The 22228-nt window shown below is 38.5% G+C and overlaps 1 protein-coding gene across 7 annotated transcripts in view; it reads right to left on the reverse strand.

Annotated features, from left to right (window-relative positions):
• The window catches only part of Kif16b (kinesin family member 16B), a 302607-nt gene that overhangs the window by 117358 nt on the left and 163021 nt on the right, over nt 1-22228 (reverse strand). For 4 of the 7 annotated variants that reach the window (XM_048811331.1, XM_048811329.1, XM_048811328.1 and 1 more), the window contains exons 18-19: nt 462-494; nt 71-124 (exon numbers count right to left, since the gene is read on the reverse strand). In XM_048811331.1, coding sequence (XP_048667288.1) covers nt 71-124; nt 462-494 — 87 coding nt within the window. Of the gene's footprint in view, nt 1-70; nt 125-461; nt 495-18609; nt 18745-22228 lie in introns of those variants that run through there. The other 3 variants (XM_048811330.1, XM_015483090.2, XM_048811333.1) reach the window with 2 other exon arrangements.

The following is a 22228-nucleotide window of genomic DNA, read 5'->3' on the forward strand; positions in this document are numbered from 1 at the left end:
GAAGCAGACACATAGGAAGTCAGTGCAGGCAGCAAACACAGGAGTAGAACTCAAATCCAACATGCCTTACCTTTTACTTTCTAATTTTTCAAGTTCTTCACGCTGTTGTCGCTCAAATTCAAGTCTAATAACATCAAATAAAAATAAAGTCACTTTTCTGAAAGTACTTTTCTCCCTCTTTATACATTCACATAATACAAAGCATCAGTTTTCCAAGTATTATTTTTAATTACCATGGATTAGCAAGTTTAAAACACACTCTTTGCTCTATGACTATAATTAGAAATTAGATGTACTTTTGGGTGCTTGAACACAGATTAAAGAGAACAGATTTGACTTAAAGAAAAACAAGTGAAGCACCTCTGAATTTTGAAAAGGAAGAATTAAATGTAACTTGTAAATGATAAGCATGTCTACCCAACTAAGTCACTGATGAGTATGTAAAAATGGAGAATCTCTACCTTAGACAGATGGGTCCTTTTATGGGGAAAAGACTGCCAGGGAGGTAGAGAGAGAGAGAGAGCACAGACATCAATTAAGAAAATTTAGCAGGAGGAAACATCAGGAGAAAAGCAGTAAGTCACTTATAAAGACAAAAGCCATGCACAAATCGAAATGCCTTCTTATAAATATTCCACTTTCCAACAATTTTATAAAGTGAAACACTCCAAAAAGTTCACTGTTCTGTTTTGTGCACTTCTCATGCTAATCATAGTACTCATAATAACTGAGTAACAATAATCATTGTTAACAGCAGTTGTATTTTTATTGTTTCATAGATTGTTACAGTACATACAGGTTCATCAAGATCCTCCTATAATTAATGGTTACATGACAGAGGATTTACTGGAGATTAGGAGCTTGTGACAAAAATTCACACTGTGCTAGAAAAACAAAGTAATGCAGGTTGTTGAGAATTTTAAAACTTACTAAAATATTGAGAGCACAGGTTGGCTTCTCAAATATTAATTATTGTGAGGTTTCACTATTCATATTAAACAGCATGAACTATAATTCTTAAACTTACACATTTTCTTGTTATGTAGGTAGCAGAGAAATACAGGTGAAAAACTGAACTATAGAAAAATTCATTATAAATTGTGTTCCTTGGATAACGTGTAAATCCAGATTGGCAACAGAGTTACTTTTATAATGATCAAACATTTCAAACAGATCTCTTTCCAATTTAATTTGGGCTGTTTTTGAATGTAAGATATGTGGTTGCTTTTGTAAGCAGGAGTTATCTATGATGTAGCAGGTGCTGTGCTGGTTTACACATTAAGCCCCTTTGTCTTCCCAGGAAACATTAAGGGAGAACATCGCCATTTTACAGAAGAAGAATCCAAAGCTCAGATATGTTAAAGAACATGTCCAAAATTATAGTGGTAATATGTGGGGAGCCAAGATTTGAACCCATAACACCATGCTTCCAAAACACCCTCTATTGACTCATTTTAAGAGAAGTGTTCTATTTTATGGTATAAAATAAATACACTAGCTAGGCACAGTGGCACAAGCCTGTAATCCCGGCAACTCAGGAGACAGAAGCAAGAGAATCTCAAGTTTGAAGCCTCAGCAACTTAGTGAGACATTAAGTAACTTAGTGAGACCCTGTCTGAAAATAAAAAATAAGAAGGGGTAAGTATATAGATCAGGTGTCTGTAAACTGCCCTTGAGTTCAATCTCTAGAACCAAAAACAAATAAAAGAATGAACAAAATATTAAATCCTTCTTTGAAACTTGGTAGAGTTACATTTATCCTAGTGTCACATGATGATAATCTGCAGCTTACTATAAATATTGCCATACAAAAGAAGTCAGTCACATAAATATGAAGCATTTGCCATCCATGGAGCCCAGTCTAAATTTCATTATATTACATAGGTACAAGGCTTCATTAAAATTAAAATATGATCATTCTCTTTTATTTAACAACAAACAGAACCTTGGTCAATATTTTCAGTTTAGTATGTATAGACATATTTACCAAGCAAAAATGTCTTACTGAAAAAAATTCTTTTAAAACCCAGAGAATTACCCTAATACAATTACCTTTATTCTCAATTTTTATTTTCTGTGAATAATAGCCCATCAGTACACTTTGACAATGTCACATGTAGGTGGCACTAAGCAAATGTTACCTTGAGAGATGAAAGTGTGGATGAAAACCTCCCATCTGAGGATTATTTCCAAGATGCAGGTACTGTGATTGACACTCATCATGCACCACCCTCATTTTGTTTTCTCAACCTTGAAAGGTTGATGCATTTATCACCCTTATTTTACAAAGCAGGAAACTGAGGCTTAGCGGATATGATGAGCAGAGTCCAAGTTTGCTAGTAAATCAGTGCTGCAAACCACTACCACTCTTGCTAAGGAGCAGCATGGCCTCAAGTACTCAAGGAGATCATAAAAATCTGAGTTATAATAGCTAACGTGACATTTTAACTGAGCCCCTACTTTGAAGTTTTAGGCAATGTGGAAAGCCAGAGCGTACAGTAGTCTGTAAAAGAGATGCAGCCTCTGGCCTGGTCTGTGACAGTCTGTGTGTCATACACAGAGAGAAAACTGATCCCAGAATCTAGTGGGACCCAGAGTCAAGGCAAGCTCCCTGCTTCTAGGTATTACCTGTGCCATTCTTTCTCTTTCATGATCTGGGAACTCAAGAAATTCTCAATAAAACCAGATCTTGGTTTGCTGAGGGAGAAGTGGAAAGAAATGAAGCAGAACAAAACAACAGAAGCCAATCAGGAAAGGACACTGAAAGTTATATTAAAGATTTTGAACTTAACCCTAAGGATGGTAGCAGAAAAATATCTCGGAAAAGGGTTGTTGAAGAACACATACACTGGTTGTTTTGTAGAGAACACATGGAAGGGGAGCAATATGTGAATTCATGAGACAAATGAAGAAACTTGTAGTAACTTAATAAATTAGGAGACTTCTATGAAGGCAGGATCCACTATTTATAATAAGGGATATCCAACTGGAATAAAGAAATGAACATATCTTTTGATATGCAGGAGGTCAAGCTGACAAAATTCAGTAACTGGTTGAATTTTGGTAGGGGTGGTGACAAGAAAAAAAGAGTAAAAGATGAGCCTCAGGTTAGTGGCCTGGATTCAGAAAGTGTGGAAAGGAGGAACATAACCACCAAGAGACTGAGCTAAAGGGTCAGCAAGTCTGAATACAAATTCCAGTGGTTGTGAGACCACACATGAGTTACTTAATCTTGGATGTTTCATTTTCTTAGAAGTTAAAGGAAAGAACAGACCCTACCTAAGAGGGTTGTGGCCAGGATCAAGTGAGAGGACACATGGAAAATATCTGTTGGCACCTGTGCATGTTAGGTGTTCCGTGTCACCATCATGCTACAGTCTACTCTCAATGTTACAGTGAACTAAGGTAGGAAGGAGAACTGGGGAAGGAGGCAGTGTGTGTTAGGGGAGGAGGGAACTGTAGTATGAGCAGTAGTTATGCTAGTACTTAGGGTAGATGAACCCAGGACAGTTGTTAATGCCCATTGAAGCTACCAACCAATTCCCTCCACAGTTAGCACTGCTCTGAGTACTTAAGACTTAATTCCCACAATGACCCTACTCTGCCTTCTGGAAGATAAGCGCAGTTTCACATATGTTCAATTCAACAATTCCTAAGGGTCATCCAAATGGAGATGTCCAGTAGGCAATGGAAGACTAACAAAGACAGCTCCTCAGGCCCTTATTAAGGATGGGGATAAAGACTTTGAATTTGCCAGAGTGGGCTAGCAACTGAAGCCACAAGAGGGAGTGAGGTTACCCAGAACACACAGCAGAATGAGAATAAAGAGGCTTAGTGCAATGTCAGAAAGACCACTTATACACACACACATACACACACATACAGTAGTGATGGGCAGAGAAGGCTGGGTCCTCAAATGAGGCTAGAGATAAGCAGTCAGACACACACAGACATCAGGAAAGAGGAGGTCCTTGAGAACACACGGAAGAGGGTACTTCCAAAAAGAAAAGGAATCAGTGGTATTAAATGTTCAGGAATGTCAAGTACAAAAGAACCCAAGGAGCACCCCTTGAACTTAGCAACATGGAGGTCACTGGTAATCTTGAAGCAACCTTTGTCAGGTTTAGGGCAGACTGAAGTGGGCTGAGAAATGAGGTAGAAGAATATGGAGGCTGTGAGTATATATGCGGTAGAGAGTTTTCTCAGTGATTTTGCTTGTAAAAGGGATGTAGTAATTTTAGGAAGATGGATGTTCATTTTAACAGATGAAAGAAACTTGTATCTGTCTGATCCTGGAATAAACAAGCCATAAGGAGGGTGGGGAGGAGGGAGGGGAAGAGTCAGAGAATGGGTGGAAAAAACTGGGAGGAAGCAGAAAATATCTGATGGTCAGAGGTTTCCAAAATAAGAATAATAATGACTATGGGCAAGGGATTTGGAATTACTTTGGTTCAGATAAAATCTTGGCTCATATGTGACCGTGGGAAAAAATCTCTCAACCTTTCTAAACTTGTTTCCTCACCTACAGATGGACTAAGAGGGAGGATCCAAGGAAGAAACACATAAACACTAAGATGTTAAAAAATATTAACTATTAATCCCATAGGATTCACAGTACAGGTAAGAAAGTTACCATGAGAAGGAAAAGGGGGTGTTCTGCCACTGGGACAGGAAGGGAGGGATGCAAGATAAATGTAAAGCAGAAATGGGATTTGAGGGTGTTGTTCTCTTAGGAAGTCTGTATTCTCTGTGCAGTTAGAAACAAGGTCCTAAAAGTGAAGAGACATAGTGGTGGAGTTAGAGGTGTAAGGGTCAAGGACACTATTTATAATAGGTGATAGGGCAGTAGGTAAGGGAACTGATATAAAAAAATGAAGGAAAACAGGGCTGGATGGGCATCAGTCAAGCTTTGAGATATGGGGGGAGAAAGTTCAATGGTCCCAGAAGTGGGACCCAGGAAAGTATAGAACAGAAGGACCATCTGAGCTATTGGGAAGAGGATGGCCCAATTGTTGGCAGAAGAACTTGATTTGATATTAATCAGGAAATATTAAATGAGGACAAGACTTAAAGGAAAGAGTAGGAAATCAAAGACATATCCAGAATAATTACTATCTAAGAAAAATGTTGCAGGATGGGTAATCCATACACAATCATCCAAGATAACAGCAGGACATAGAAAGATAGTGAAAGACTTTGAAGGAAGTATCTGGAAGGGGAGCAGATGACAGGTGTAAGGAGGAGCAAAGAGTGGGACAGGCAGATGCCACACAGATGAGAAATGCTCCACAGGGCAGAGGAAGCAGCTGGGAGCACCTGGGAGGAGGACCTTAGAGTCTCTGGTTGATGAAGTCACTGGCTTTCCTTAAAGAACACTTTCATTTCATAACACTTGACTGGGAATAGAAAGGGTGATAGAGTCTTGGATTCAAGGCAACTGCCAACCTCAGATGCTTGAGGCCACAGCTTATGGCCCCTCATGAAGGGTAAAATCTATTGAAATGCAAGATCCAGAGTTCAGAAATCAGATAGAAATTCCCATTTTAATTCTTAATGAAGAAGTATGACTTCATTTCTGAGACCTGTTTCTGAATAGGGAAGAATTTGGTTGTTTTCAACTGAAAGCAGTATGCCTTTGGTAAACAATGAGTAACATTTCCTGAAAAAGAGAATAACAATTAAAAGATACTTAGTCTTAACTTAAAACAAGTTCACAAACAGTATGAGGAGAAAGTCATAATTATAAAGTTAGGGGTTATATTTTAAATATGAGGGGATATGAGCTGTGGCAGATATAATGTAAGTATTACATATTTACTAATTATACTTTAAAATAACCCATTAAATTATTTCAAACAGCATACCACAGTAGATTGTAAAATGTAAAAGTGTCAGTATCGAAAAAGTATATAAACTATAATTGTATTCAAATGTGACTTCTTTAAAAATAAGTATAATTCACTATCTTTTCTGGAATTAACATGGTCCCAAATGCTAATTTCCAAAATGGTATAATTAAAAGGAAAACAACAAAAAGATATAATTTTTGTAGCTGTTTCAAGCATTTTAAAATGACCGAAGTGCACATATTGTGTTAGGTCCAACAAAAAAGCTCAGCATACAACCTATTTTTATCAGAAATACTCTCTTCTTTTCATTAAAAGACATCTAGCATTTTTAGGTGTAACTGCACATCTTGCAATTTACATTTCTGTTATCATCGGCAATAGAAAAAACAAGGGGGGGGGGGAGGAATTTCTCAGCTCACACCATTACACTGAAAGTGAGACTGTGATTAGGAAGGAAGGAAGGAAAGAGAAATGTAAATGAACTAAAAACATAAATATTTGCAACCTTGTGGTGTCCTGATGGTGGTTAATTTAGTGCCTCTGATACCATTTCACTTTCTAAAAATAGAAAGGTGACTCCCCAAGTCCAGCCAGCACTTCATTGAGGATGGTTAGGGAAAGTAATGGAGCTGAGCTCCAGCACATCAGGCCTGGAAGGGAGATCTCAGCTGGCAACAGAGAAGAGCTGAAGCAGTCATAGTGGTAAAGTCCCCTGCATGAACGTTTTACTCTATTTTCTCAGCAGATATTTATCAGGTAAGGAAAAATTCTTGGTCAGTGGATAGACTTGGATTTTCATTAGGGACTTTTAGGTTACAGTCAATGCAGGATAGATTTCATGGGTATACAACATGTGCAGTTTGTGACTGAGCTATATGGGTCCCCTACACTTGATTCTCTGCTGCTGCCATCTTGTAATTCTTAGTAACGGTGGAGCCAGAGGCTCCATGTTTTCATTATGTAGCTGTTTCTGACCACACACATGCTTTCTCTGAAAGAACTATGGGCCTCCAGCATGGAATGCTTGGTGGGACTCCTCAGTTCAGGTTCTGATGAGGAATTAGGAAAAAGTCTAGAATGCAATGGAAGATGGTTTATCTTTCCCTGATCCTTCACTGGGTCTAGGTTCTTAACACAGTGGATTCTACAATAGTTTAGGCCAAGATCACTGACCTTCTCAACACCCTATAACTCCTCAGAAACTTTCAATCAGTCTCAAATCATCTTACAATTGGGAAAATCCCAAGGAAGACTGAGACATCTTAAAGATTAAAGAAAAAAGTTTGGATTTCAGTGCTGGTGTTTGTGCTGGTACTATCCAGTCTGACCTTGAGAACCTGACATTCTATAAATGATCTAAAAGCTAAATAACAAGGCAGATACTCATCAGGGTAAGCTTAGGGAAACTGATCAAAGAAAGCACCTGGCCATTCATTCAGTTGTTGATTCTTTATGGAAAGGCTTTACAGTCCTTCCTCTGGGTATCAGCTCTTATGTTAACTTTCACTAGCAAGCTAAGAATAGCTGCTTTGCAAAGATGACTACAATTTCTATACCACTCACTCTAAATCACCCTTTCACTGCCAGGTTATTTTCCATGTCACATGTCAGGACATACAACAGGAAACTGCTGACAACTACAAATCAGAGAATGCGAATCAAGATGTAGGGGGAGAGGAAGAGTTTTCAAAATGTAACTTAATATAGAAGATTGTGAAATTAAATCCTTCTTAGCTAAAAATTGATAGTTTATAACATAAATATCAAAGGTACTCTGGGAATAGTTTTCTAATGACTTTTCAATTTCCTACTCTAGAAAGTACTAACACTTGCCAAAGAGCTAGTCTTAAGTGTTTTGTATTTCAAATGAAAAGTACCCAAAGAAACAATGATTGCTAAAAAAAAAAAAAAACAAACCAGTAAAATTTGATACCATAAGCATTTTCATTGAGTCTGTTTTCAGCCTATTTCTTATAATAGTGGTATCTTGCTCTAATAAAACAATCAGAACGGACATTCAGAGATATTTCCAATAAAGCCCTAATATCACAGGCACTTTGAACTGGATGGGAACTCGAGATCACACACTCAGCTCAGTACACATCCCTGTCTTCTACCCGCTCCCTCCTATTTTCCAGGCCAGGAGACTGAGCCCCACGTAATATCAGAGAGAAGTCTAAGGTAACTTTCTTGTTAGAAGAACTAAGAGTAGAAAAGCTCATCTCCACCTCCACTTTAACATCTATCCTAGAATTCTTTCTCACCTCCTCTACCAAACCATAGTATTTTCTATCCCAGAAAGAGCCTTCCATATATTAAAAATAATTCATCTTTCTAAAATATATGATTCTACTGGATGGACCAGAAGAATGTGCCATAGACAATATTCCTGATATTTCATCCAGCCACGTATTTTGTGTGTCCAACAAACCTTTATCAAACTCCTACTAGATACAAAGCAGGACTCTGGGGAGAACACAAAATGGAAAAAAGTGCCTTTGGACACTCTTATGAGAGTAACTATAAGTGAAAGAAAACATGACATACATGAATCACAAAAGGTGATGTTCCTAAAAGGCACAACTTTCAATGGAGGATGGGTTACAGCTTTAGGATGAGAGGAGGCCTCGTAGAGGAGGTGTTAGCTGATGTGGGCCTTAAAAAATGGACAGAATTATAATGGGCACTGTACACTGAATTGGGAGCAAAAGTATAGAAGAAAAATAAAGGAAGACAAATGAGAGATACAATGAAGGAAACAGTATAAAACCTCATTTGTCTACTTCTGAGATTAAACAAAGGAAGTAATGAGTAATGCAACTGGGAATTTGGACTCTAAGCAGAATGTTCAAGCTAAGTTCAAGCTAAATCTCAGGGGCAAGCTTCCCTTCTACTGCCCTGTGCAGACCTCTGTCACGGCTCTGGGAAGGACACTCAGGAACTGCTGAGTGTCCATTAATTCACCCATTAATTCACTTGTTCAATATGCCATTCCAGGCACTGTTCTAGGAACTGTGAATTCAATAAAAGAAACTAATTCTTTGCACTCATAAAACTTTTATTTGGTTGAGGGACAGTTAAGTAACAAATAATGAATATATTATGTCATAGGTGCTATGAAAATATAAAGCTAGAAAAGAGGGTATGGGGAAAAGAGAACATGAGGAGAGAGATGCACAAAGAAGGGTCATTAGGATGCATCTGTAGCCACCATGAGAGGGGAATCAGGCAAAAACCAGAAGAAGATATATGAGGCTCACTCGGATCCCAGTAGCACAAATACAGTGAAAGCAGTGAAAAATAGCAGAGGGGGGATATAGGAAAACAACTGAGCTCAAGATGGAGCTAGGGCCTTACAGGTCACAGAAGGTGGGAGCTGTCTTCTCCTCCACCAGGGCTCCTTGAGGACAGAGCCCCTTCCATACCTTGGGTGACTATGTATGCTGAGGGCTGTCTGCAAGGCACAGAGTAGGTGTTCTACCAATGTCTGCCATAGATAGAGCTCTAAAGTCAGCGTTATGAACTTCAGAGCCAGAAACCCAATCATAAGGAGTCACAGAAGACCTGAGAGGAGGAGATGGTACCAGCCAAGGCAGGCCTCCTTTTGCCTTGAGAAATAACAAATTGTAACACTCCTCATCCCCTCATGATGAAAACAATTCACTGCAGCAAATTTAGAAAAAACAGGTAATTAAAACAGTCCTATACCAGGATTGTTCCATCTTGGTATCAGCCTTAAGCCTTGACAGCCATATATATCCACACACAGCCAAAAGCCTACAATAAAATTTACTTAGTCATCATTTCCTCCTAATACATGCCTGGGACAAATTCCCATATCATTAACTATTACTGTATGACATAGTTTAATATCATAAAATTCTATAATATAGATATACCAAGATTTATTGACAGAGTCTCATGGAGATGGACACAGCCAACCACTCTGATAAAAGTTTGGTTAGTTTAAGAAAGAGGTTAGTTTAAGAAAGAAAAAGCAGTGCACATTCATAGGCGTCAGAAAAAAAGAGAGGAAAGAAGTCTGAAAATGTAAAAAGACTTCAGATATGCCACAGTTCTTCTGTGGTGACAATATATCACAGAAGCTTTATAAGTCTGCTTTACATATTTGTACGCCTTTGACACTGCACCAAGAAAGACAACATGCCAACACACCTAACCAGACACTGCTAGAAAGGTGGGCCTCTGTCTCTCCCACAGGGCTGACAGCAGACTGGAAGTGTTCTCTGCTCTGTGTGTGTATTCCCATTCCCAGATCCCTGTGGCCATGCCTTTACCCTCAGCCCTAAGGTCTTCAACTCAATGGCTCATGCCTTTCTTCCCTTATTGTCTCCCTGACATTTCTGCCTTCAGTCCTCCCCCATGCTTTGATTTAAGCAACAACTGCCATCAAATAAAGAATTCTGGGTGTGGATTTAGCTGACAAAATATGAAAGTAGGAGATTTATATAAGAGGATTAATAGCAATATTATCAACAACTTAGATGGGAAAAAAAGCTGAAATAGTTTGATGTGTTCCTAATAATAAAGCAAAATTTAAATAAATTATGACATAAAGACAGAATGAAGAATCATTGCCAGTGGCCTGGGACAAAGTTTATGATAATATGTTAACAGAAAAAAAAAAAGCAGAAGACAGGCTTGTATTCCTAACATGACCTCAAAAATTTTTAAATACTCTATATGATGTGTGATGTATAATTAAATGGACATACTTTAAAATATAAGCAAATAGGGGCTGGGGCTGGGCTTCAGTGGTAGCGCACATGCCTGGTATTTGTGAAGTACTGGGTTCGATTCTCAGCACCACGTATTAAACAAAACAAGATCTATCAGCAACTAAAAATTATTTTAAAATATATAGGCAAATATTACCAATGCAAACCAATGATTATTTCTTGGTGGAAGAATTATAAACATTTGTGATTATTTATTCATTTCTGAGTGTTTTACTTTTTTGGTAATAGCATTTCCTTTTATAATGAGAAAAAATCACTTGCATTTTTAAAATTTACTCTGATTGTAGTAAGTACTTCACATCTGTTTTGCTTCTAATAAACTACAGCACATTTCTATTTATTTCAAACAATGATGACAATTAACCTTCATAGGTCATAAGATATAGGGGTTGCTGATAGTGACCAAACATTTGAGGTCACTGAGTTGGGAAATTGTTATTCAAGGTTGGAATTATGGTCTCTGATAGAAGGATGGGGCTGGACATGTCTCATCGGGGAATAATTGACCCATACACATGTTCAGGAAAGAATTACTCCTCAAACACCTACTTGGAAGAGAAAAATCAAACCTTTTCACCTATCATTACATGCATAGATCAGGAACAGACACATAGTTGTACCAACAGACACAATTACCAACTGTTTTAAGTGGTAACAAGGAAAGATGAAGAATGGTATGAGTGAAGAGTCAAGATGAATTTTGGATTGGGGTTGGTAAATCCTTTTTGAGGAAGTGACATTTAAACTCAGACCTTAGAAACTAATGTTGGAGTACGCCCTGTGAAAGGCTCATAGATACCTGAACAAGTGTTCCGAAAGGAGGAAAAGGCATATGCAAAGACCTTGGAACAGGAATGAATGTGTACAATGGAGCCCTTGACAGAATCAGCAGCAACAGGCTCTAATCAAATGAGTTAACAAGGATCAGAGAGTTGGTGACATGTAATCAAGTTAATCTGTTACTTCAAAGAATAACCATGCTGTCATATAGGACTAATAGGGAATTCACTGTCTTCCATCCTTGCCCACAGCAACCATCCATTTCACTAAGAAAAGTCCCATTTGCTCAGGTGACCTTCAAAACTGACTTTAGACAGTTCGATTATAAAATGAATGAAGCACAAATGCAGCCCACTCCTCAGAAAAGGCAATCATAAGTAACCAAATAAAGATAAAAGTGTTCTTTGAATTGAACAGCTCATCTTTTCGCCTACTTTGGAAATAGAAAGCACATGGTGCTAATCATTTAAAGTGGCTCACAGTGGAGTAATACTCAGGACAAGGAAGAAAAACAACAACAACAAAAAACAGCCAAGTCAGTAATTAACACTAATTTCAGTTAATGGAAGAAGAAACCCACTTCTTTCAGTTGCTTTCACCACAAGTTCCCTGAGACTGTATCTTAACAAGCCATTTAAGACAATCTATAGCAATTGTAAAGTTAGTAAATGGTCCATAAAATATGAGACAACTGAGACCAAAAACTGGAGAAGAAACCAGCATTTCAGCAACTGAAACATAAAAAAAAATTGTAAGGCCCAATAAAATAAACCAACAGAGACAAACATAGTAAATACATATCAGCTAAAACTCAGGCTAACCACCAATTACCAGCTAACATAAATATTGCCAACAACATGTATAAAACTTCCATGCTTAAGGCCAGTGAGGAAAAAGAAAAAAGATAAAACAATTTACAAAGTAGTAGAAAGCAAGAGAGAAGTGTGGGTAGCAGGGTATACTGAGCTTACAAGAGAATGTTATCTTTCATCCCAAAACATGCAGGAGGGACCATTTGAAAGCAAAAAGTTTGTCAAGAATATTTCCAGCTATGATCAAATTCTGTTTCTGAAATTTCTCTCATATTGCTGTGAAGGGGAAAAAGAAATACCTCTTAGTTCACATTGGATTTCTATTAAGTTCCAGGTAGGATGCTGGGCACTCAGCAAACAACAAACTAGATTCTTTTGTCTGTTTTCTAGAAACTTACAGTCATCCACCATGAAGCCAAAGCTCAAAACAATGAAGGATGCAACCCTGTTATTGATGTCTTCTTATTTTCTCCCTAATGTGATGCATTTGTCCTCTCAGATTAATGAAAGGAGGGAGAACAGGAAGAAGAAAAGGAAAATGGGCAGGGAGGTGATAAGGAAGAAACAAGGATAGAGTGAGAGATGGGAGGGAAAATTAAACTTTTTTTTTTTTTTTTTTTTAATGAGTATGGCCAGCTGGTGAGAAACTCTTAGTACCATCTTGGTGCCTTGGGCTTTTTGAATCTGAATCCTAGAACAATTGGTTCAGAATCAGGTTCCTTCTAGCTTTACATTCCAGGACTCTGCTTCAGTTCTTGAACAGGAAGCAGCAGGAATGTTGGTTCCAAGCTTATACAGCATTCTGCAACATCAGGTAACCCAGCACAGAAGAATCATGCCCAGGGAATGTTTCTGAAGAGAACCACTGCTGCAGGAACCCTCAATTCTATTTCTTGGGAATGAGCTTAGAACTTTGCAACATTTTGTGTGTTGAGGGGGGCAGGGGGGCATCACATATAGCATCAATGGGGATGTGTTCAAGTACCATGTACAATAATATGCATCAAGAACATTAAAACCATATACATTTCTGACCTAGAAATTCCACTTCCATTCTTCTTTACAAATTTCTTCATCCCAATAGCCTATGATAGCAGAAAATTAGAAGACAAAATGCCTACCAAAAGAAGCAAAGTTCAGTAAGATATGAAATAGCCACACAGTGGAACATCCTAAGGATGTTGAATTGATATAGACAGTTATGATAAAATGATATAGAAGAAAAAGTAGGCCCTAATATTCACCATGTGGGGCTAGGCCCCAACTTCCTTAATAAGACGCCTATAGCACCCTATAGCATAAGAATTAAAATCAAGAATCAACAAATGAGATGGATTCAAACTAAAAAGTTTTTTTCTCAGCAAAAGAAATAATCTGTGAGGTGAACAGGGAGCCTACATCCTGGGAACAAATTTTTACCCCTCACACATCAGATAGAGCTTTAATCTCTAGGGTATATAAGGAGCTCAACAAGTTAAGCACCAAAAAACTAAATAATCCCATCAATAAATGGGCCAAAAACCTGAACAGACACTTCTCAGAAGAAGATATGCAATCAATCAACAAATATACAGAAAAAAATGCTTATTATCTCTAGCAATCAGAGAAATGCAAATCAAAACTACTCTAAGATACCATCTCACCCCACTAAGAATGGCAGCCATTATGAAGACAAACAACAAGTGTTGGCGACCATGTGGGGAAAAAGGTACACTATACACTGCTGGTGGGACTGCAAATCAGTGCAGCCAATTTGGAAAGCAGTATGGCAATTCCTTGGAAAGCTGGGAATGGAACCACCATTTGATCCAGCTATTCCTCTTCTCAGACTATACCCAAAGGATCTAAAAACAGCATACTACAGGGACACAGCCACATCAATGTTTATAGCAGCACAATTCACAACAGCTAAACTATGGAGCCAACCTAGATGTCCTTCAGTGGATGAATGGATAAAAAAAAATGTGGCATTTATACACAATGGAATATTACTTATCACCAAAAAAGAATAAGATCATGGCATTTGCAGGGAAATGGATGGCATTAGAGCAAATTATGCTAAGTAAAGTTAGCCAATCCCCAAAAAACAAATGCCAAATGTTTTCTCTGATATAAGGGAGGTGACTCAAAGTGGGGTAGGGAGGGAGAGAATGGGAGGAAAATTACCTCTAGATAGGAAATAGGGGTCGGAGGGAAAGGGAGGGAGAAGGGAAATAGCTAGGATGGTGGAAGGAGAGGGTCATCATTATACAAAATACTTGTATGAAGATGTGAATTTGGTGTCAATATACCTTATATACAAACAGAGATATGATAAATGGTGATATAAAGGTGTATTAAGAATTATATGCAAAAAAATAAGAGAGCTCATGTATAATGGCATAATTTGGTGTGAACATACTTTATATACAGAGTTACGGATAATTATGAATGTAATGCGCTCCACTATTGTCATGTATGTAAGAAATAAATTGAAAAAGAAAAAAATAGTTATGAAAGAAAAATAAATATTAAAGGCCAAAAATTCTTAGAAGTCCAGTATAAACACATCTTGGTAAAAAGGGTAAAATGCAAATATTCATATTTACATAGCATATAAACACAACTGCATCTATCTAAATATTTATAAATATCTATAAATAAATAGTGGAATAGCCAGGGGTATAGGTTAGAAAATACAGCACTATCATAACTCTGCAGTAATTTCTTTTTGCTTTCTTGTGATTTCTAATTTGCTCATGATGGACACATTAAAGTTAATAATCCCTCATCCATCCTCTTCCTCTGACCACTGGTGACTACAGACCATCTTCAAAACTGAGGTCCTTCCATGGTTGCCAAGGTCAGTGTTGGTCCTGGTGCCATCCAAACCTGACCTCAGGCAGTGACACTCTTTGGACAAAGCTCCCTAGACAGCTTACCAAATATAGGTCTGACTCTGACTTCTGATATATTTTTTTTCATCTAACAAGGCTTGAGACCTAGGTGTTTCTTCTCTTCAGAATTTAATTATTCAAATTTATCCATTTAAATGGGCTCACTACTGGTTATTGCTTAGAGGAGGCTAATGTGCCAGTAAAATATCTTTTATTTTCAAGACTGAAATGAACTTGGAATGTATCTAATTTTGCTTCAGGCACTTTCAAGAAGCTGTGAAAGCTTCCACACCCTGCCAAATTAGCTGCCTGTTTGCAGTCTCAGAGCAAGGCAGAGGAGGCCCGAGCAGTCAGCTTGGTTTCTTCTTAAAGATGCTGTGCCAGCTGAGAAAGAATGTTTCCCCTGCAGGGAAATTATTTGCTGGCAAAGACCCTGGCTTGGCACTTCTCCAAAGTGGAGCTAACTCCCAAAGGAAGCCACCAGGCTGCTTTGCCCCATCCAAAGATTCTCTGGCACTAAGTACCACGCATGTGTGTGTACAAATTGGTTTCCAGGCAGCTTGAGATACAGGCTAGCAGTAAGTTCCAAAACTATGTTAGAAACGATATGCCCAACTTTATATGCCCAGCTGGAAGGATAAAATATTCTTGGGTAGCAAGGACTTTACTTTTAAAACCTTCAAATCTTACTGTTTCAGAGTATATATTTTTTAAGACATGGGTAACTTGGAAAATTAATAGGTTTCCTGCTGAACAAAGAAAAAATGTTGCTTTGAAGAAAAGTTGAATTTTACTGGATATAATAATTTGCAAACCAGCTATAATACTTTTGGAGAGCTTTGCTCTGGAAAGAATCCAATATTTTTTTATTTCATTGTAAAAAAATAAATACTTGGGCCTACAAAACAGCAAAGAAACCAAGAGATATGTTGATCTGTAATCATCAAGATAGCCACCAAACATATAGGAAGTACTCATAAAGATGGGGGAATACATGACCAATCTGAAGTATGAGGCACTTGGAGACTAATAAGCAGACACATCCTTTGGACTGAGGGGTCATCTGCTGGCCAAAACCTACAGCAGAAGGAATATGTAAGTGCCCACTAAATGAGAATCTCTCTTTGTGCACAATTAAAAGATGTAATAAGGTGCTGTTCCCACGTTCAAGAAACCTACAACAATTAAATGCACAAGTATGCATTAAATGAATTTGGAAAGAGTTATAAAGCATTGTTCTTGTTTAGATATGAGGTGTCCCCCCAAAGCTCCAAAGCAATGCAGGAATATTTTGACATGAAATCACTAGATTGTGAGAGAGGTAACCTTATCAGTCTCCCTCAGTGTGAATGGACTTACTGGGTGGTAACTCTAGGGAGACAGAATGTGGTTGAAATAGGTGGAAAAATGGGGTATGCCCTGGAAGGGTGCATCTTCCATGTGGCCCATTTCTCTTTCTCTGCTTCCTGGCTGCCATGAGCTGAGAAGCTTTCTTCCACTGTTCCTTCAGCCATATACTACACCATATATATTACTCTTGGGCCCAGAGTAATATAACCAATCGCTCATGGACTGAACCTCTAAAATCATAAGCCCAGAATAAACATTTCTACTTCCAACTTGTTGTCATCAGGTATTTTGGTCATAGTGACGAAAATCTGACCAACATAGGTATGTACAGATGCCCACTAAAGAATAAAGAGGAAGCATTTAGCTCAAACTGAGTATGCAGCACAGAAAGCTTCCTGAGGATGCAATTCCTATATTCAACTTAAATGATGAAAACTAGCCGAAGAAAGAGGATGTAAGGGTTTTGTAGATGGGTTTACAGACACAGAATCCTGGAGAGAGATGCAAAAGGTCTTTTACTCATTTAAACCAAAGGAGCAAGTTCAAGGTAGAAAGTGACAGAAGACCATGTTGGAGAACAAAATGAAAGATGATGACACTGGGACTTTTCACCTTGTAGAGACTAAGGGCTAGGCCAGATGCTGGGAAGAGAAAGGAGTCAGAATGAAGGGCTAAGGAGGCATAATGAGCTCCACCTTTAGGTTCAAGTTGGAAGAAAATTCCAGAGGCAGTCCATGAGCCTTCCAGAGAAGCCAGAAATCACTGAGAGATCAAAGACAGATAGAACCCTGGAATATGTGCCACTACTCCTCAGGAATGGTCCATATGGATCATTTAACAACAACAACAAATTATCCTACATGTTCTTCCACAGCAATGAGCAGTAAAATTATCAAGCGTGAAAAGGTCCCATAGATCTGCTCAGGACGGAAGTAAGGACAGCAAAAGGAAAAGAGCTAGAAAGATAGTCCCCTTGTGGAGTCAATTTGGCAAAAAAAGAAAAAAAAGAATTCCCAAGGGATGAAGTGAGTAATGACTGCTCTCAAATGATAGAAAAGAAGGCTGGTGCTCAGAAACCTGGGGAAAGAAGAGACCTGTGAAAACTCAAGAAGAGACCTAGCATCTTTAGAAAAAAGTAGGCAGGAGGGCTTAACACCAAGGACGAGGAGAGGGAAGTGGAGGGGGGTGTATGTCCGAATGTTGGGGTTTAGAGGGATAAGGGAGAGCTAACATTCAAAAAGCATCAACTTTTTTCTATGTAATAATTAAGTAAAGACCAGAGGCTAGTTTGAGTGAAGGAGGGAATCTTTTTTTTTTTTTTTTAATTTTTTATTGTGGGTTGTTCAAAACATTACAAATTTCTTGACATATCATATTCCACACTTTGAATCAAGTGGGTTATGAACTCCCACCTTCACCCCATACACAGATTGCAGAATCACATCAGTTACATATCCATTGATTTACATATTGCCATACTAGTGTCTGTTGTGCTCCGCTGTCTTTCCCATCCTCCACCCTCCCCTCTCCCCACCTCTCCACTCCCCTCCCCTCCTCTCTCTCTCTACCCCTCCACTGTATCAACCCTAATTGCTCATTTTGAACCCTNTCGATGTAGCAGTGTCCCTGTAGCATGCTCTTTCTAGGTCTTTAGGGAATAGACCAAGAAGGGGAATAGCTGGGTCAAATGGTGGCTGAAGGAGGGAATCTTAAAAGCAGCCTTGAACCAAGACTGTTATAACAAGAGGTGCCCCATCAATTCCTTGAATTCCTGTTTGTTAAAACTGGTTGTAGAGCTGGGTGTGGTAATGCATACCTGTAATTCCAGCAGCTCAGGAAGCTGAGGCAGGAGGATCTCGAGTTTAATGGCAGCCTCAGCAAAAGCGAGACACTAAGCAACTCAGTGAGACCCTGTCTCTAAATAAAATACAAAATAGAAGAGACTCCAAACCCTGCATTTATCACCAAGGCTTGTCACTGGTGATTTAAGAAAGTGAAATGTGGAGGACTGTGTGAAGACCTGGTGCCCTCTGAGGTGAACCAGCGTAGAGAGAAGCAGAGCTTAATGGAGCAGGTTGAACTGAACAGCTTCTTCTACTTCAAAGACCCCCAGAGTAATTAAAGTTTGGCATGTGCAAAGACATTGTCATTGCTGTCCTGATTTCTGACAGAATTTACTTACATGGGTCTTTCCTCCATACTGAATTATGCTCGAAGGTGACTAAGTCTATCTTCTTCAGTAAAGCCCCAGCACAAGGTTGGACAAATGACAGGTCCTTCAACACCAGCAGCATGACTGAGGTAAAAGTGGTAGGGCAATGACCATCTACGGTACTCAAACTGCATTCATCCTGCAAGCCAAGGAAGAATGTTTCTGAGGGGCCACACAGAGACCTTTTCCCACAGAGTGCCTGATTGCTAACAGAATATTCAAATGCATTGGCACTTACAGGAGGAAGTTCAAGGGCCCAGTTCTTCAAGGTTGTTCTCATTACCTTTTTTTAAAAATACCTTTATTTATTTATTTTTTTGTGGTGCTGAGGATCGAACCCTGGGCCTTGCACGTTCTAGGCCAGTGCTCTACCACTAAGCCACAACCCCAACCTATTCTCATTATCTTTCATGCCTCCTCATAACCTGTTCCTACTTTTTCATATTTGTTTTTCAGCTAAATAGCATGTACCATCCAATCAATTATTTAAGGCCAAAACTGGAAGTCAATGATCTTTTGTTTCATTATGTGCCATACTCAACAAATCATCCAGGACCCATGACTGCTTTCCCTACAGCCTACCCTTATCCTAGGTTCTGTTCTTTGCTGCCTCAGTTCAAGCCCTCACCTCCAGCATACTTGATGGTGCTCCTCCAGTGGCCTTATCACTCACCCATCAGAAAAACTCTTTCCATGCAAAGTTGCTCGTGCTGTCCCTTGTCTATAAACACATCCTGGAAACCTCCCATTGACTGGGTTTTAAATATGCAAATGGAATGGCTGAAATAATCCAAAAATCCATCCATATTAGATTTACATTCATAAGATATTTACTCTACTTAGTGGAGGAACTGGATTTTGAGATAGTCTTTCTAAATTTCTAAACACTATTTCAAAATTGGACATTCTTCAGAAAATAAAAGGAAAAAAAAAAGATTGAAGAAAAACCACAATAAGATACCAACACAGATCTATTAGGGTGGCTTTTTATTAAAAAAAAAAAAAAAAAAAAAAAAACAGAAAATTATAATAGTTGGTAAAGATGTGGAAAAACTGGAACCCTTAGGCACTGTCAGTGAAAATGTAAAATGGTGCAGCTGCTATAGAAAATAGTATGATAGTTTCCTGAAAAATTAAAAAGAGAAATATCATATGATCCAACAATTCCACTTTTGAGCATAAGTTCAAAAGAACTGAAAACAAAGACTCAAGTAGATATTTATACATGCATGTTCACATCAGTATTACAATAGCCCAAAGCAGGATATGACCTGTGTCCATCAAAAGATGAAGGGATAAACAAAATGTGCATACATATAATAGAATATTATTTGGCCATAAAAGAGAAGGAAATTGTGACATGTCGATGTGGATCGGACAAATACCACATAGTTCGACTCTTATGAAGTACCTAACATTGTCAAAGTCATGAAGACAAAAGGTAGAAAAATGGCTATCAGCAGCTGCATTAGGAGGGAATGAAAGTTTTAATTTAACTGGCACAGAGTTCCATTTGCAAGATAAGAACTGTCCTAGTCACTGGTTGCACAGTAATGTCAATGTACATAACACTGCAGTACTATACACTTAAAAATGGTTACAAGGGTAACCTTGATATTGAATGCATTCTACCACAACTAAAAATAACGTGAAGAAATTAGTTACAAATGCACCTGAGTAGACAGAAAATAATTCTGTTGTGTTTTGGACGATGTATTTTAATCATTATCACAGATTCTGAGCATGCTTTAAAAATAATCTAACCAGAACTTATAAAAATAGTTCACATACACAATATCATGTACATGCCCGAGGAGCCTTAGCTGCACTTTCACTTCTACTTCTAATTCACACTGCCCAAATGCAAAGGCACATTTTCCCTAAAGTAGCTCTGTTCACTTATCAAAGCAAACTACAAATATCAGTGCTTAGCCTTCAGAGTTTCCCTCAGCTAATGCATCACCCCATGGATTCTTTTTAACTTCTCCTAACCTCAACAAGTCTTTCCCAGCATTCATCTGAGATATTCATGCAATTTTCCTCACCCAGAATATCTTCTCTCCAGTCTACCTCTCCTGTATGGGTCCAGCATAGGACTTACTTCACTTGTGAATCTTGGAGGCAATTCTCCAGCAGAACTGAGGAAACTGATTTTGGGTCCACAAGGGGTGGGTATCCAGGGTTAAGTGTCTTCTTTTTGTTTTCCAAGAAAGACATTATTATAGACTTGGAACATCTTTATGTCCTCAACCATGGAGAAAAAGGCACCAGACCACAGGATTTAGAGCCCCTTTTACTTAAGGCTCTCTATAACTCTTCCAACCCCCTCCACATGGTGCACCCTACTCTTGACAAGGTTTTCCAGTAATTTACCACAGGCTAGGCATTGCTATACCATTGAGAATGAGCTGAACGAGACTGAAATTAGAGAAGATGTTGTAATAGAAAACATTACCTGGCTTCCACAAACATTGAGGACAAAAGGTTCTTGGGACTTAGGCTTATCATACAGATTCCATGATGGAATTATGTAGGTGATGTTGATATCAATAAGGATTCCTACTGGAAACCAGATAGCCTCTGGCTTTCTACGAAACCCACTTCATCGTGGCATGGCTACCCAAAGTGAACACGGAACTGGGAGGAGAACCCTTTCCTAGGCACTTCCACTTGGATCATTCCCTTCCCACCAGACTTCCAAGAGAACAGGCCTCTAACTCCACTGTTGGGCCTTGAATCACATGCTATCTTGCTTTTATTTTGAATGGCTTCACATGCATATGTCCCTCTTCCCAGGCACAGGGAATACTTTAAACTGTCAGCATACAATAGACCCTCAATAAACATATGCTGATTTCTTGAAGCATCTAAGTTCTACATTCCCATCTTGAGAAAGGAGCCCACTCTTGTTTCCAAGCAGCTTATTAGCTGAATTTAAACAACTATTTAGCTAGGACCCAAATGCTATCCATATTTCTTTCAATGTTCTTCTAGTTTATTGCATGGTGCTTAAGTTTAGGCTGAGGATATTTACACCAGTAACATCAGAAAAAGGCATAAACAGCATGACTATCACTTTAATTCTGCTTTGTTTTGCAGAGTTGCTGGAGCTGACAACTTCACAACAAGGTGTCTGCTTCCCATAAATCAGAGTAGGCAATTTTTCTCCAATTATATTTTAATTCATGGATAATCATTCTCCATAGCAGGTGGCAAGTAGAAGGGGGCTGGAAGACAGGGAGAAAGAAGGTATGATAAAGTATTAAATAATTTTTATTTGAATTTGTACTAGCAAGTATTGTGGGAATAGCAGAGACAAAATGCATCTGGTAACAGAACCCAGGTGAACAGAATGCATTAAGTGAATATTGGATGCATCCAGAATCATCTCCTCAGCCAAATGTAGTTCAGTCTAAAACAGATCGTTTCTCACTTAGATTCTCTGATTGCCTAATTCTTCATTTCGTCATAAAGCCCTCCTTCCACCTTTTGCTTGGGGATTCTGAACATGAACTTAAGATTGTTCTAAGAACTGCACTGTCATCTAGGACTTGATCTACACCACAAAAAAAAAAAAAAAAAAAAAACA

This window comes from Marmota marmota, unplaced genomic scaffold, assembly GCF_001458135.2.
Source record: "Marmota marmota marmota unplaced genomic scaffold, marMar, whole genome shotgun sequence".
Taxonomy (NCBI): Eukaryota; Metazoa; Chordata; class Mammalia; order Rodentia; family Sciuridae; genus Marmota; species Marmota marmota.